This window comes from Camponotus floridanus, unplaced genomic scaffold (genome assembly GCF_003227725.1).
Source record: "Camponotus floridanus strain SB8 unplaced genomic scaffold, Cflo_v7.5 scaffold80, whole genome shotgun sequence".
NCBI classification, from domain to species: domain Eukaryota; kingdom Metazoa; phylum Arthropoda; class Insecta; order Hymenoptera; family Formicidae; genus Camponotus; species Camponotus floridanus.
This window is the reverse complement of record NW_020229850.1, coordinates 760,531-776,693: the sequence shown is the minus strand read 5'-3', so window position 1 is coordinate 776,693 and position 16,163 is coordinate 760,531. Positions and strand designations below refer to the sequence as shown.

At 28.0% G+C, this 16,163-nt stretch overlaps 3 protein-coding genes across 9 annotated transcripts; 1 reads left to right on the top strand and 2 right to left on the bottom strand.

The window, feature by feature from the left end:
* Nucleotides 1-2,037: 2,037 nt before the first annotated feature.
* Nucleotides 2,038-12,207, bottom strand: LOC105250100 (UHRF1-binding protein 1-like). Of its 4 annotated transcripts, XM_011256026.2 has the most exons (18): nt 12,105-12,148; nt 11,272-11,473; nt 10,977-11,168; nt 10,641-10,866; nt 10,373-10,539; nt 10,141-10,300; nt 9,751-10,008; nt 9,439-9,678; nt 9,289-9,315; nt 8,630-8,722; nt 8,353-8,531; nt 8,030-8,267; nt 6,716-7,938; nt 6,489-6,623; nt 5,811-5,822; nt 4,244-4,618; nt 3,817-3,964; nt 2,038-2,567 (listed from the first exon to the last, which is right to left on the bottom strand). In XM_011256026.2, exons 1-18 carry the CDS (start codon nt 12,146-12,148, stop codon nt 2,200-2,202), a joined length of 4,287 nt encoding a protein of 1,428 aa, XP_011254328.1. In that variant the 3' UTR covers nt 2,038-2,199. The 4 variants fall into 4 exon arrangements, with proteins under 4 accessions (XP_011254328.1, XP_011254329.1, XP_011254330.1 ...); XM_011256027.2 differs by lacking the exon at nt 5,811-5,822 and having other exon boundaries at nt 12,105-12,207; XM_011256028.2 differs by lacking the exon at nt 9,289-9,315 and having other exon boundaries at nt 12,105-12,207.
* Nucleotides 12,022-13,318, top strand: LOC105250099 (Sjoegren syndrome nuclear autoantigen 1 homolog). 4 transcript variants are annotated; one of them, XM_011256024.2, is made up of 5 exons: nt 12,022-12,032; nt 12,122-12,197; nt 12,578-12,653; nt 12,829-13,034; nt 13,153-13,317. In XM_011256024.2, exons 2-5 carry the CDS (start codon nt 12,195-12,197, stop codon nt 13,243-13,245), a joined length of 378 nt encoding a protein of 125 aa, XP_011254326.1. In that variant the 5' UTR covers nt 12,022-12,032; nt 12,122-12,194; the 3' UTR covers nt 13,246-13,317. The 4 variants fall into 4 exon arrangements, with proteins under 4 accessions (XP_011254326.1, XP_011254324.1, XP_019882752.1 ...); XM_011256022.3 differs by lacking the exon at nt 12,022-12,032 and having other exon boundaries at nt 12,147-12,282; nt 12,829-13,028; nt 13,153-13,318; XM_020027193.2 differs by lacking the exon at nt 12,022-12,032 and having other exon boundaries at nt 12,147-12,282.
* Nucleotides 13,319-13,983: 665 nt separating this feature from the next.
* Nucleotides 13,984-16,030, bottom strand: LOC105250101 (beta-1,3-galactosyltransferase brn). Its single transcript, XM_011256031.3, has 2 exons — nt 15,831-16,030; nt 13,984-15,534 (listed from the first exon to the last, which is right to left on the bottom strand). Exon 2 carries the CDS (start codon nt 15,474-15,476, stop codon nt 14,100-14,102), a length of 1,377 nt encoding a protein of 458 aa, XP_011254333.1. The 5' UTR covers nt 15,477-15,534; nt 15,831-16,030; the 3' UTR covers nt 13,984-14,099.
* Between the last annotated feature and the right edge of the window lie 133 nt (nt 16,031-16,163).

Below are 16,163 nucleotides of genomic sequence, written 5' to 3'. Positions count from 1 at the left end.
TTATACTTATATTTAAAAATATATAATATATATAAAATATAATAAAATACTACTATTATATTATAAATATATAGATACTAAAAACTGAATCTATAAAGATTAAAATAAGATAATTTTAGTTTAATTCTCTAATATACAAAAGCATTTGATACAAATATTAGCTTTCCAGGAAAACAATTATATAAATAAACCTTTAGGAAGTTGATTTAAATCAGACTTGAAAAATGAAAGAAATGTATACATCTAAAGAATGTATACAATTAAATTGCAATAAAAATGATGTTCCTGCAAAATATTTTCGGACTATATAACTGTGTTATATAAGCAAATTCTTTACTATAAGTATGATATGTGCATTATAAAAAGCTTATCTGTATTTGAAAGTAACAAAAACAGCAACTCTCATCTTTTCTCATTTTCTAAAGTTTACATATGTCATACTATCTTCAAACATTGCGTTTACTAGTCATATATTAGATGATTTATTTGTATTTCAAATAATAATATTATTATATAAACACAAATTATCTCAGATGGTTACGATTTTTATTAAGTTGTATTCATTGAAAAATATGTCAAGAAAACGCATTGTTCAAAGTTGCACCTAAATAATGAAAATCCATATCTATAATACAGATGTTTATAGTAAGAGCACAAAAGTTTACATTATGAAACAAAATTCAATTGTATCTAGTCTTTGTATTCATCAAAAAAATACTTTCCATTTATGTAAGATTGACCAGCAATCCATCATAGAAACTAAATCTACCAAAATCAAACTCTGTGAAAATTATCAAATAACTCAATTGTGAACTAAAAATATGTTAAGTATATTTTATAATTCGTCGTATTTTGCACACAATTCCTTCTCATTAAAAATTTATCAAATCAATTCGCTGTTGCTAATGTTTATACAAATTACTTCAAGGACTCTAATGCGACTATTATAGACTATAGACCAACTTTTCCGAATTTTACACAGTCTTATTGGAACGCTTCATACATCACTTTTATCATTATTACTTGTAATCTTCATCGTTTGATGAAAGTTGTTAAATCAGTCAATACAAAATTATGTATATGATATAATGCAATACCACCAGGTCACAATTCTTATTTAAAATCTATCCTTAGGCTCAACTAGTATATATTACTAAATTACAATCATCTGTTTTAAATCATTGCATTTTACGATATACATTCTTACAGTCTCCATTTACATCCATAAAAATTATTTTAAAATATGACTAATCATAAAATTAATTAATGTATATATAATTGCGATATACCGATGGCATATCCACATAAACGCACTTTGCTTTCTCATTATATGTAATATGTACACATTCTTTTGAAATTTTAATATATTATAGTGCACAAATATAAATATATATAGTGCAAAAAAATATATATACAAATAAATATATATTATAATAAATAACTTGCAAATCAGCTTCAATTATTCTATCGAAAACATAAAGAGATATCTAGCAGATTTCTTTATTAATTTAGTTTCAATCTGAATTTAAACAAATCATTTTTGTTTATTTTTATTTTTGTTACATCTTATCATTACTTTCAAAAGAATATGTATATCACATATAATCACATATACATAAATAGAATTTAATTTAGATAATAGATAAATTTATATGTATAATATCATGTATATATGCAGTCATATGCAATTTTAAATCTATAAATGGACACCAGGCGATTTATCAAAAATTCGTATCATGAATTACTAATTTAATAATGAAACAAAAATACTAATATTACAGTTTATTATCGCCTTGTTAGAATTACGATAAAAAAATTGATATTTTTCATTCGTATATGCGTCACATTACGCATTTACTATACGATTCTTATCATTGTGTTTTAAAGTTTAAGCAAAAGAGCTAAACGGCAGTTACTAGCGTAATTACGGCAGACAAGAATAATGTATCTCTGAAAACAATTATAGATTTTATAGCGTTTTCAGAAAAATTAAAATCATTCTAATTCTTGTTAATCTACATTTAAAATTGAAACCGCATAAATATAAATCTTTTTATTTATAAGGAAATGGAAAGTCTTTTATTTTACATAAGATTATTCTAACTTCATCAACAGAAATGTCTTGCAGAATATTGAAAGTGCAAGTAATTAAGACTTGGTAGAGCTGCAACATTTGGAGCAATCAAAACAACTGGTATGCTATCTCTTAATAGACCACGAAGCTCTATTACTACCTCCAGAACCTTCTAGTCTTTGATTACGCAGCTCAGTTATAGTTTCGTGTAAGATTCTCTTCTCTTCCAGAAGACTCGCGATATTGTCTTCTGCAATGCTCAAACGAGATCTCATTATATCCGATTCCTCTTTCGCGCGCATTAATCTCGCGTTTTCTTCCGATAATCTTTCCATAGCTCCCATACGACGTCTCAATTCCTCATTATCCAATTTCAATTGTCTACTAGATTGTCTCAAAACATTCAATTCTTTCTCGCATTCTACATTCTTAAGGGGGTGACTATTATCACTCGATAACATCATATTTGAACGGTTCTCCTCCATTGTAGTTACTAGAATCACAAGAAAATTATTATTTGATCGACTGGATAAAATTGTATCAAATAATCTTAAACAGCAACATACAGATACGACAGTATTTAGCTTCTTTTAGTAGATATAATAATAGAGATGGGCATACTAACATATATGTCACATTCATATCAAATATATATTTAGAAAATTTTTATAATAAAAATAAACTAGTTAAAATTCGAAGATAATTTGTATATTATATAATTTACACATACTATAAAGTTAACTAACATATGAATATTTATGACAATAGATAATTTTAAAATTATATGTAATAATTAATAGTATTTATGATTATATAATTATAACAAATATTCGTAAGGTTAAAAATAAAAAAAAAGTAACTATTGCCTTTAATTCTTTATAATTAAAGAATATATATATATATTTTATCTATATAATATTATTTATATAAGACAGTCAAAATGCAATCTGATGGGTTAACAAATTTATAGTCTCAAAGAAAATAGTTAAAAAAATTAATTTAAAAAAATATTTCCTATGCTATTAATTCTCAAGAGTTTTCAGGCATACCTTTATACAAGTCTATTAAATAAAATATAGAATAATCAATAATAAAGAGTTGAACAAGAGAATAAATATAATTAATGTTATTAAGCTTATAAATTTTTCTTTTTATGAATTTTTCTTTTTTATTAATAAATTAATAAGATTATGATTCATGCTTTTTAAACGCATATCTAAAATATTCTATTATCTACATGTATATACTGCAGATTTTCCATAAAATACTTTTCACAAAAACTTTTTATAAAACGCCAAATCTTTAGAGGCATCAGCATTTTATAAAGTCTAAACTTTTTGTAAAAAGATAGAATTTATAAGAACCTAATACCTAGATTATGCATATGTCAAATAATATATCACTTTAAGCTTGTGCAATAATAAGCAGCAAAAAACTAAAGCTACTTGTCTACATGTGTTATATCAATGCTCACATTAGAAAGGCCGCCTGGGTGCACAGAACAATTTATATGCAATATGTAATATTAATTACTTTCAAACATAAGTCTGCCACTTGCACAATGTAAAATCTACATATAATATTAAATTACAAGTATACGTATTTACAGGCGCATAAGAACGATACAGCTAAGATTAAGATCACATGAGAATCGCAAAGGAAAAAAATCAACTTAAAAAAGTTAACTGGCAAGTGGCAGAAACAAATGGAGAGATACTAGCTTAAACGATAGTGTTACTTACCAACTGGTTCGATGTGAAACACACCGCTCATGTCTCGCGCTATTCTAAGTTTGGAAATATTCAAATCTATCGGAATCGGACCCGGGGAAGTTATGTTATTGGGAGGACGATCTTCATTCAAACGTAACGATATATTTTCCAAATATATCTGAAATAATAAAAATGCGCGCTTATGCAAATAAATCAAAATTATGCAACATGAAACTAAAATAAAGAAAAAAACTTTAGAGGGTGGGGAGTGAACTCTCCACACTATCAGTAACAATGGATTTATTGACATATGTTGATATATTTTTTTATATTTCGGTGTGAAGAGCTCACCATTAAAGTTTTTTTCTTTTTATTACAATTACATCCTGTATATTTTAAAAGAGAAGATCACATCAACATATTACATACACGACAATATATTGCATACAATATCTACCTGCATGGGAATCGGTTTAGGTATGATTTCGTCTTCTGCCAAATCCGCTAAACCCGTCACTGAGCTCATTGATAACGCCATCGCTACATTAGCGACTTTCATGTCTAGTTTGTCCTCGAATAAATTCATAACGTTTTCTTTATCGTGCACATCGATGCCAGATGTACGGGGTGTGTCCTGTTCAGGTAATTTAACGCGATTTTGAGGCGCTGGCCTACCATCACTACCATTGGTAATTTTCTTGCTGGCATCCCAAAGTCTGTGAGAATCGTCCGCATCTTTTAAATTATGATCCAAACGTAATTTAATGCGCGATCTGCAATCTGAATCGGACGGTAATTCCACCCAGCCTCGAGATCGCGAGCTGAACTTGGTCTATCAAACAGAATGGCATAAATATTAAATTTAGATGAATCTTGAAATTATGTAACATACAGATAATAAAATATCTTTATATTTCTATATACTGATCTTACATTATTATTCGACTTGTATTCTTATATTGCGAAATTAGACTAAAATATGATTTGTATACTAACTGAATCTCTTTATGAATGAATATGAATATCTTTACGAATATTAATTATAAATTGTAGATCACAATTCGATTTTAATTTAACAGTATATAATTAAAAATATAATTATATATTAAATTTCTTAGTTAATATAATAGACACATATTGTATAAAATGTGAGATTAAATGTGAGATAATTATAAGAAATTACGAGTATGCTAAAGCAAACTTCATGAATAAAGATTTAGCATATAAGCAAAAAATATCATTCAGATGCAAAAGTAGATGCATGAAAGCAATGCTATATAGTGTCTAATATATGAAACATTATTTTAATATAGCCCCATTTGTAGTAATATATGAAGCAAATGAGAAATTATGTATGTATTGGCAAGTTTCCATAGCCAAGCTATATATTTGCTTATTGTAAATATTAGAATGCAATCTCACTAGTTTCTAAAAGTCAAGAATCAATATCACATGCCGCAAATTGCCACTACAATCTAATTAATTAACAATTTCAAAATTGGATTTATATCAGTATCGTATTTTGTCTGGAAATTATAACAGAATTAAGAGCAAAAATAACACTTAAAATGCTATCTCTCTAATTTAACTATAAAAATAATACATCTTTTGATAAATTAATCTTAAAATTACTTTGTTAAATAAATATAGGAAAACAAAAGCAGAAATGCAATTGTCCCAAAGCAATGTTGCAAAAGTACAATTATCATGTGATTATCATATATAATCGTACATTTAAACATATCATCAATTACTACCATAAATGTACATCTGTATGGTTAACTTTTTTTATATAAAAAAATTTGCGTTAATAATAATATATGATAAATATTTAATTATACAATTATTTAACAATTACTGCTTTAATTTATTACAACATTTTTAAAGATTCATGTTAATTTTATAAGAAATCTATTGACAATAACATTAACAATGTATATGTGTGTGTGATGTAGCTCAATATCGATGCATGCTTTTTTAATGGTGTTTAAGATTAATAAATGTATGAATGGTTTTGCCAATACCTTTCTCTTGACCTGCCACAAGTGCCACATAAAAACATTCACAAGAGAAGGAGAGACGCGGGAGAGGCATGCAAAAAAAGTTAAGAGACAAGAATCGTATAAATATACATTTATAATAATAATATTAACTGGTTGTAATATAAAAACAATGAGCAAATTACTGCAAAACTACTTGAGTATTAGTAACTCTTATGCACAAGTTGCTATTTCGAATGTATACTCTAAATGGAAAGATATATGTTATAATTTATAATTCCAAAGTTACATATAGTTTCAATTCATCTTTTTCATAATTTTTAATCATATAATTATGTAGAAGAGTAGTTGTATTAGTATTGAAAAATACCATTTAGTTGTTCCAAATGTAAGATTTAATGTGTGAATATATATATAATTTTAATTTGTGAAATATATTTTAAATTCATATATATAAAAGTTATTGAATAAACTTTATTTTCTAATATTTAGCATAATAATATTGTTATATCGTGTAAAAATAACAAAAATTCCACAGTAAAAGAAAAAAGAGAATAAACTTTTTTTGCAGCAATACAATTAATAATAAATTTTGTTTGTTTAAAAAGAGCATAATTGTATAATAACAGCATACGTATATATATGTATATATATATATATATATTTTTATATTGTCTTAATTAACTTATAAATTTAACTTACCTGAAACTCATCCCAAGGAATAGATGAACACTCATCATTGTCAATGTTAGAAACTTGAATTTTAATGACAGATGAATAGCCGCAAGATTGTTGTATAAATTCAACTTTTGATAGCTTGAATGTTACCATGGAAACCTATGAACAAAGAAAAAAAAAGATTTTATTTACATCATTTTTAATAATCATAAAGTAATTTGTGCACGAACAATTGTTTATAATATACTTACTATATCTTTCCTTTTGCATACACTATCCATAGATTTTTCGCTTTGCGTGTCTGGCGTTTCTTCTATCACTTCGGTTGCTTCTTCTACCGCCGTAATCCTAATCGTATTATCGATACCAAATACCGCGTCGATCTTTCCTTGATCCTGAAGATTCACCAAAACGTAATTCTCACTATCCGAGCTAACGTCGCTTCTCATGGACATCGTATCGCTACTACCATCTTCTGGAGAAGCTTTCAAAGCCGAATCAATTGATGTCATTAAGTTACTGAATCCCTTTTTCATAGACGAGAGATTGACATTGAAATTATTTGGAATAAAGGGCGTGTTTGAGATCGAATCTGACTTGCTGTGTTTATTATGTGTAGCTTCAGTCGTATGTTTCTTTTCGTCACTCGTACCGACAACCGTAAATTGTGATCCGCAACTCTCGGGAATGCACCACATCGCAGGATTAGCTGGACCTTCTGGATCTTTCTTCGTGCCGTTCTGCTTGAAAGTGACGACTGGTTGCGATGTAGTAACAGAATGTGAATAATCCATTGACAACATCGACGACGCTTCACTTTGAGGCGTCTCTACATCGTTACTCGTGTTCGTTCTTTTGGCACCAAAATCGACACGCGCACTCACAGTACCGGTGTGCCAAGCTGTGGACGAACCGATGAGATCGTCCGCTATGCTGGATGAATCAGGACACACAACGGATTCTAAATCACCGCCGGAGTTCTCCTTACCGGGTGTATGCGATGGCATCACGAATGTCACCTCCACTTGTGGTATCAACGCGCCTACGATTAACGATCCACCACTTTCAACCTTCAAAATCTTATTCGAGTCTACGGCCAGATACGTAGCCATTTCGGAAACTATCTCCGACAATCTGAGTAAGAATAAGTATTGATAATGATTTATTTGTACGCTAACTAGATTGCTTATGTACGCTAATCCGTGAATATCGGCACCCAAGGGCTTTTCCTTAGTTGACGGTGAACTCGCGGTAAAATGACACCACAATGTCAAAGGAAATGCGTCTAGAAATGGCACGGGTCGATTTTGACCGACAGCCCGTGCGCCAAAAAAATCTCCCCATACAGGCTCGAAATTGCAACACCACACATCCTTTGCCTCGGTCCACAAGAGTTCTCTATTCATCTGACGCAGCAGCTCATTTACAGAATTGCTACTGAAATTGGGCGGTATTTGTCTGATATTATCAGCGCCTGAAAGAATACGAAACAAAAAAAGAGATTAATGAAAGAGAAAGAGATCTAAATATTTATAATCATATTTACAAAATCGTAAACGTCATACCTCCGCAATGCGCTAAAAATTTATCCGTCACTACGTGGAAATCTTCTGATTTACTGGGAAATTCTGCGCCAAAGAACATCTGTCCCATCTGAAATGCATTCAGACACTGCGCCAAATCTGATCTCGAAGATCTTTCCGTAGATCGTACATTCGTTATAGATGCCCTGGAAGTTTGAAGATGCAAAGACTTCGGTCTGTCCTTTTGATTTGGGTATTCTTGCTGACTTTCAAAAACTATCTAAAAGTACAGATTTTTTATAAGTATTATTAAAATAATAATGTGTATAATATTTATGATATATATTGAGTATATCCTAACTTACTCTTGGAAGTATAGCTTCTATCTTTACATCAAAATATGTTAAACGTGCAGAACTCAGTTGCTTTTTTCCCATAAGAGAATAATGAAGATTCAATGCAAAAGAGTTAAACCAAAGGCACGAACAGACATCAAAGTTTATTTGAATAGGATTAAGCTGTACATAAAACTTGGGTGGTGGCACTAAAATGAAAAAAATTATACATTATTTTATAATTAAGTTATTAAAGAAAAAGAAAAATGCTTTTGTAAAAATACTTTTGTTAAAAAAATTTTCTTACATGGAAAAGTAATATCCCCTGGATAATAATAATAAGTAAACTCAGCATGAAGTATTGTTACATCTTCTGGAAGACTGAATCGGTCACGATCGCCTAAATAAACATTTAATTTAAATAAATGTAATTAGAAATGTAATAATTACAGCAAAATTTCAATCTACATATTTATAGATTTGCTTTTCATGCATAATAATCTCTTTTATTGTAATATAATTTAATTAAAGCATTAAAAACAGCCAATCATAAATTTATAAAAATTTCAATATTTATAAAAAAATATATAGCACATTTTCTGTAATAAGAAGAAAATCTGTAATTACAAATGTAATATTAATGTGCAAATAATATGTAAATTACAAATATAATATTAATGTATATTTTTTTAATTAATGTTTTCTTCATTTAACTTCATTAATCTCATTAATATCATTCTACAACACACATTATATAACAAGTTATAAATTATTTTTAAATCATTTAATATAAAATACATATAATGTAAAAATACATATAATGTACAAATACATATAATGTAAAAATACATATAATGTAAAAAAATAAATAATTGAATATGATAAAACTATATACCAAAATAGATTAAGTTTAGCTCTAGAAACTTCATACACATTACATTTACACAAATTACTAATCTGTTATACCTGGTGTATGCTTCTTCCTCGCTTGAGCTGTATACAATTGTCATAAATAAAATAATTATTGACAAATTTGATATTTGAGAAACTTTACTATTTTTAACAAAGAGAAAAAGAGCAATTTTAATAAATAAATAATAAATGGATATAATGTACCTGTGATAAATTCTTTCGGTATTGGATTACGCGATGTTGTTGTCACTTTGTATAATGTAAAATCGTCGATCCTGATAATAATGCACGTTGTCATCAGTTTAGCAAGTTGTTCCAAGACATAATTTTTCACTGGATTACCACTAGGATGCTGAGACTTTTTCTGTTCAGATGATGTAACATTTGGATTTTGAGACTGATTATTTTTTTCCAAATGTTCCCCAGAGCCTTTCATACCACTAGCTGTAGAAAAGTGAATTTTAATATTAATTACATTTCATATTAGATATTATCATTGCATTCATATGTACAAACCTGTTACATTTCCTTGGCTTCTTGTTAAAGGAGAATGCTGTGTTCTACCAGAATCTATGAGATCCATAAACTGACTTCGAAATGAACTCAATGATTGTTGCAACCACTGACTATGAGGTGTGGCATTCTCTTTATATTTGGCCCAATGCTTTCTATCTGCCATTGCCAGATGATATGGGTAATAATCAATTTGAAATTTCACTAATGAAATTTGTAATGCACCACCATCCTTCAGATCAGGATGTAATGATCTACCTCCTATTTAAAAAAATAAATATATAATGTAAAAATCACATGTTACATATAATAAATACTTAAAAAATAAACAAATAATACATTTAATAGATAGCCAAAGACATAAAAACAAGTATAAGTCTCTTTTAAACTTACCACCAGCATCATCACATAAGTGAAGATCAATGCGCTGTGAAAGAAAGTGATATGATGTTTCTACAACATCATATCTTGTAAATATTTTTGATATTGCTGAATTGCATTGAGACTTTGTTCTGCTTTGTTGAGATATTTGAGCCTGATATTCTGGTAAAACCTTAAATTAAGAATGATACAAATGAAAGAACCATTGATTTATATATTAAAATTTAAATAAAAGTGTGCAAACCTCTAATTTTCTTGCAGCTTTTGTTTTTCGTTCAAGAATGGTGGCTTTTTCAATAAGACCACCCAAAGAATCAAGAAAAAGGAGTGCAGCTTTCAATTGTGAGTCTGTTAGCACCCACAAAAGGTCATCTAGAATAATTACTAATCTGGACCCCATAACAAAACAATCTGTAATAAGACAATAATTAATATTTAGCAATAATATAAATTTATAATATTTATCAAAATTGGTAAGTACTAATGCATAAGTTTAATAGATATTCTCTAACCTGATATTCTCTTTTTTATTGTTATCCGACATCTTGCTTGGTTTGTCAGTAAACGAAGTGGTGTCAAATTTTTATCTTTAGTACTTTGGGCTTCTATTCTAACAGTTTGCCATTCTAACTCCTTAAAGATAAGTAATTGCCCTCGATCTGGATCCTTTACTCTAGTGGTTCTGAGATCACAACGTTGCCATGTTGCTGATTTTGATTCTACCATAATCCGATTCATCTAAACAATACAGTAGTTCTAAATAAATGTCAATCTCAATGTCAAAATCTGTGTTTGATGTTTAATTTACTATTCATGCATTTATTTATTTGTTATACGTAATATCACACCTGGACTGAAGCAATAAATGCAGGACTTTTAAATGTAACCAGTACAGTATTAACAGCTACTGTTATTCCATCAATTACTTTATGGATAAAAGAATATTTTGTAGGACCTGTATATGATGATGTACCTTGCGGAGAAAACATACTTCTCAAATCCTCGCATGTTTCTACATCTATATGAACTTCATCCAAACTCTATAAATATAATATTTTATTTGCATGGTTTGCAGCATGATAATCAATGAAGATAATATGTAAAAATTGTATATATTTTTATATGCATAGAACTATTGTTTACCAAAAAGATAGGAACGCTTTTTAGTTTGGTCCATTGAATACGAAATGAAACTTTATTGCACCAAGCATTAGTTAGTCTTAACCATGATGGCAGCTCTAATAAATCTGTGAGGACTATTTCATCGAGTTCTAAGTTTGTCAATTCTCCTTCACCCTTGAATGTGCTCAAGTTTATTTTATCAGCAGATAAATTTTTGGTGAACCTACAGATGTTTATTATATAATAAATGCTCCATATGCAAAATATAATCATTTATTAATCAGTTATTAATTACAAAAATGCAATGAAGCAAACTGAGCATTAACATTGGATAATATATATATATATATATATATATATATATATTAATATTAATTAATATATATATTAATTAATATATATATATATATATATATATATATAAATTAATATATATTAATTAATATTATATATATATATATATATGTATATAAATATATGAATTTTTATGCACAGAATATATTATATAACTATTGTGTGGGCTGTTTCAACTAATACAAAGGAATTTCCACTAAGCAAAAGCAAAGAATAAATATGTCAATGGCATATGACAAGAGTGCATTTATAAAAAGAAATCATAAAAAGGGTACTTTCTCCCCAAATATTTCCAGCTGTTTTGCGAATGTATTCAATATTATAATTATACAGAATGTATAGAGAAAAAATATAATATGAATAATGATAAGATGAAGGTTTCGAAGATAAGAAAGTGCTTTTATGACGTATGACTTGTGGAAAGACTCGTGAGTAATTTTCAATGTCATTTAAAATTGCGAAGTTGCATTGTAGGTTAATTAATTATACGCTAATAATACCTTGACAAATGTTTCAGCAACTGATTTTTGATAATCGAGACCATTTTTCGATTTATGTCTTAATTCTTACGATGGTTAAAACGTCTCAGCATGGTTAGTTTGACACCACATATTTACGATGATCTACGGTTGTCGAAATAATCTCACCGATCCTATCTTACTATTGCGCATGCGTGAGGTATATTCGTGTTGCTTGGAATCTCTAGAAATGTTTGCACTTAAGATAAGACGGCGAATGTATATTCGGACATCAGAAAAAGAGAAAACGAAAAATTGAGTGTAAAAAGTACAAATCACACGACGAACTTTTAATTTACGTAAAAATTATCGAGGTTTGTTTCGTTTGCACTTTTTTACACTCGGTTGAGAACTGTCAAAATCTGTGTTCATCTAAATATTTGACAACTAATTGTTGGTAAACATTGTCTACTTTTGATCATTATATTGAGCTTTCATTGTATTTTTATCAAAAGTTTTCTACGAATGGAGGGTTTATGATGTCTCAACACGGAGCTGCTCTGCAAACATATAACCAGGAACTCGTTAAATGTAATTTTTTCATCCCGTTGAAAAATTATTGTTCACTATTCAAAAATTATCAGTCGTACGAAAAATCTCAGATTTTATTTTGCTCTAATTTAATTTCTCTAAGAATGATCAATTTCATTGTTTCAATGATTAATTCCGTCAAGTTTCTATATATCTATATCAAAATTTTTTACAGGTTTAGAAGAGATGAAATTAAGGCGAGCAGAACTCCAAGCTCAAATAGTATCTCAGGAAGAAGAGAAGAATAATTTGCAACGTGAAATCGAGAAAATGTCGTGTAAGCTTACACATTTAAATGATAGTCTAGCAAAAAGAATCGCTGTCAGAAATGAATATGACAGAACAATTGCTGACACTGAGACAGCATACATGAAGGTAAAGGTACATTTGATTTTTGCTAAAAATTAATAAATATCTCTTTTACATTTATATAATTAATACATGTATATTTACAATTATATATTTTATACTTCTTAAATAAATTTTTGCTTTATCACAGATTTTGGAGAGTTCACAGTTATTGCTTAATATGATCAAAAAAGAAGCTGTAAGCCTGGATCAGACTTTAGTTAAAGCTAAAATTGAAAAATAACGGTTATAAACAAAATTAAAATTTTACAAAAAACTTGTGAAACTACATATATATCTAGAAAATGTATTATCAGTCATTTAAAAAAAAATTAGTTACTAATTAAAAAGTACAAAAGTATAAATATACAAATTTTTCAAAGACTATAATTTTTTAAATTTATGTAAAATTTATTAATTATACAAATAAATATACATATATTATTTGACAATTTTATACAAGAGTAATACTAAAAAAGATCAGTCTAGAGTTGAATAAAATTTATAATCATATAAGTTATAAACAAAAATTGCGTGCAACGAATATATAATTGATACATAATTTATCATAATATAACTGTGATTGGGCGTTTTCCAGCTAGCGACACAGAGGACACAGTGTAACACAGTGAATCATTTCGTCCTTTACATTTGGCAACCAACAAGGATGAAGTGATTTGCTGTGTCCTCTGTGTCGCTAGCTGGAAAAAGCCCATTATAAGTATTACATTTTGGCAGTATTTTTTAAATTTAAATGCATTGCATAATTTGTAATATATAATTTTAATTTTTTATTACAGGATATATTAGATATGTATATAAAGACTGATTATATATATAGCATAAAATCTATTCTAAAAATGAAAAATTATAAAATATTTTTTACAATAAACTGGATATTTTCATACAATTAATATCTTATGTATTCCATCATATGTGACATATATATGTATATATATATATGTATATGTGTGTAATTATATTAGAATATTTTTGAAAAAAAGAATTATTATTAGACAACATAGTTTTTTTAGATTAAGATCATACTTATATGATAGAATATATTACGAAATTTTTTGTTTTGATATATTTATACTCTCAAGCATTTCCAAGAGCTTTCTGCTCATTCCATACTTGTAGAAGTTCATTTGGATCTTCATATCCATGAGATGTTATGACATATTTGTAACTATATTTTGTATAAGCTTTTTTATAAAAATGAAATTCTTCACAATGAAATGGTAATATATCGGCCTTTTTAGCTACTAAACCTAAAAAGATATCATCAAATCTAAAATGTTTAGTGTAAAAACTGGTGTAATATAAGTCTAAAAGAGCTTCCTTAGAGAGAATATATGCACCAGCTGTAACATATGGTGGCCATAAATGGTATGGATATTCTTTCAATGAAACATACCATTTAGAAAATTTATGTCTATGTGGTGCAGATCGCATAAATACAAATCCTGCAAATAGCCTAATATCATCTGGCAGTTCAAAATCGAAAATCTGTCGTTTTGTTCTATTCAACATAGTTGTATTTAGTTTAAACAATTGTCTAAAATTTTCATTAATTTCTTCGTCTTGTTTGCTATATACATTATTTTTCTGACTATTATTATTTATGAACTCATGAGTTGTAAAACTTTTAAAAGGCATTTTATTGATTTTTAAATTAAATGTTGCATTTTCATTATTGAAATTATTGACAGCCTTATAATCTACTAGATCTGATTGTTTGATTTCTCTTTTGTGTGCATTATATACTTTCCTGGATTCCATTAAATAAAATGGATAATTAGATGGGTTCCTGATAAATGTTGCTACATTTTTCACTGATACATACATATCATCATCAACAAACATGTAGAATTTTGAATTAGGACAATATTTTACTAACCATTTAAAACTCATCATTGTTTTTATAGTATTATTATAGTATGAATCTATAAAATCTGCTTGTATAATATCTTTATAGATTGTCGCTTCTAACTTTAATTTAGCTTCTATTTCTTTATCATCTGGATGTATACCTACAACAAAAATAGTTTTTGCTGGCACATCAAAGAATCTTTTTTCTATTCCCCATGAATTACGTATAGCGGTTCTTCTCTCAAAGTTTTCTATAGCAGACTTTATTATATATACAAGACGAAGTGTATGATCCGCATCTTCTTTACACTTTTGTGGTTGATTTAGCAAAAACGTATATTTATATTCATTTATAGGCTCAACTTCAGGTTTTTCATTACGTCGCAATGCATCGACAAACTCATGTATGTTGCCTTCATATGGATATACAAAGTTTTCATCATATGTGACTTCAAATAGATGTATGAATACTCCAAAAAATTCTAACAGTGTTATCATACCAAAAAAGAAAAGAACATATCCTAACTTAACTCTTGATATAACACGATGACATCTTTGTAAATAGAGGCGGAGGAAACAGCACTGAAGCATGTAATAGCACATTTTATCGGCTATACTTGCATATTATTTTATGCCAATTGTTTCTCTCCAATTATCAGCTCTGCAATAAAAAATGTTATGTAATCTTAATTGTATTCTTTATTCAAAAGTAAAAATATATGTATGCATCTTCATAATTAAATTGAGATAAAGTGATATCTTTAGTATATGTCCTCTTTTTAATTTTTGTTTATAAGTTAAAATCAGCAGTTTAGAAGCAGTTTGGAACATCGAAATAAGACAAGTACAAAAGTTCTTATAGTATCTAAATATAATCATTAATCTAAATGCTAATCTAATTGTTTTTAAAAAGAAATACATACAAATATACAGCATATATTTAAATTGGCAACTTACAAATAATCAATAATCATTTCTTGTTGAGGTAATACAAGAGAATGTATAAATATTTTTTATACATTATATATTCCGTTTGAAAATTATAAATGTGGGAATGCAACATTTTTTTTACTTTTTTACTTTAGTATACATGCAACTAATTTCTTCTAAATGCATATAGCGTACCGTAGCGCCTCTACTGGAACCTACTCGAACTAAAAGGTCGATCAGCTGATTTGACGTTCACGATGTGATCAATTTGAAAATATCATTGTAGAGAGAGTTTTATATTCTTTTATTCAAAACTTTTAGTAAGAAATAAGATTTTTTAATATAATATAATATATTATT

Coding starts and splice junctions, on each gene's coding strand:
- LOC105250099 (XM_020027193.2), top strand. CDS start 12,223: ATGATCTACGGTTGTCGAAATAATCTCACCGATCCTATCTTACTATTG. Junction 12,283..12,577: donor TACTATTGCGCATGCGTGAG/GTATATTCGTGT, acceptor TTTTATCAAAAG/TTTTCTACGAATGGAGGGTT. Junction 12,654..12,828: donor TAACCAGGAACTCGTTAAAT/GTAATTTTTTCA, acceptor AATTTTTTACAG/GTTTAGAAGAGATGAAATTA.
- LOC105250101 (XM_011256031.3), bottom strand. CDS start 15,476: ATGTGCTATTACATGCTTCAGTGCTGTTTCCTCCGCCTCTATTTACAA.
- LOC105250100 (XM_011256026.2), bottom strand. CDS start 12,148: ATGGTCTCGATTATCAAAAATCAGTTGCTGAAACATTTGTCAAG. Junction 8,723..9,288: donor GAGGAAGAAGCATACACCAG/GTATAACAGATT, acceptor ATGTTTATTTAG/GCGATCGTGACCGATTCAGT. Junction 8,532..8,629: donor AGGGGATATTACTTTTCCAT/GTAAGAAAATTT, acceptor TTTTCATTTTAG/TGCCACCACCCAAGTTTTAT.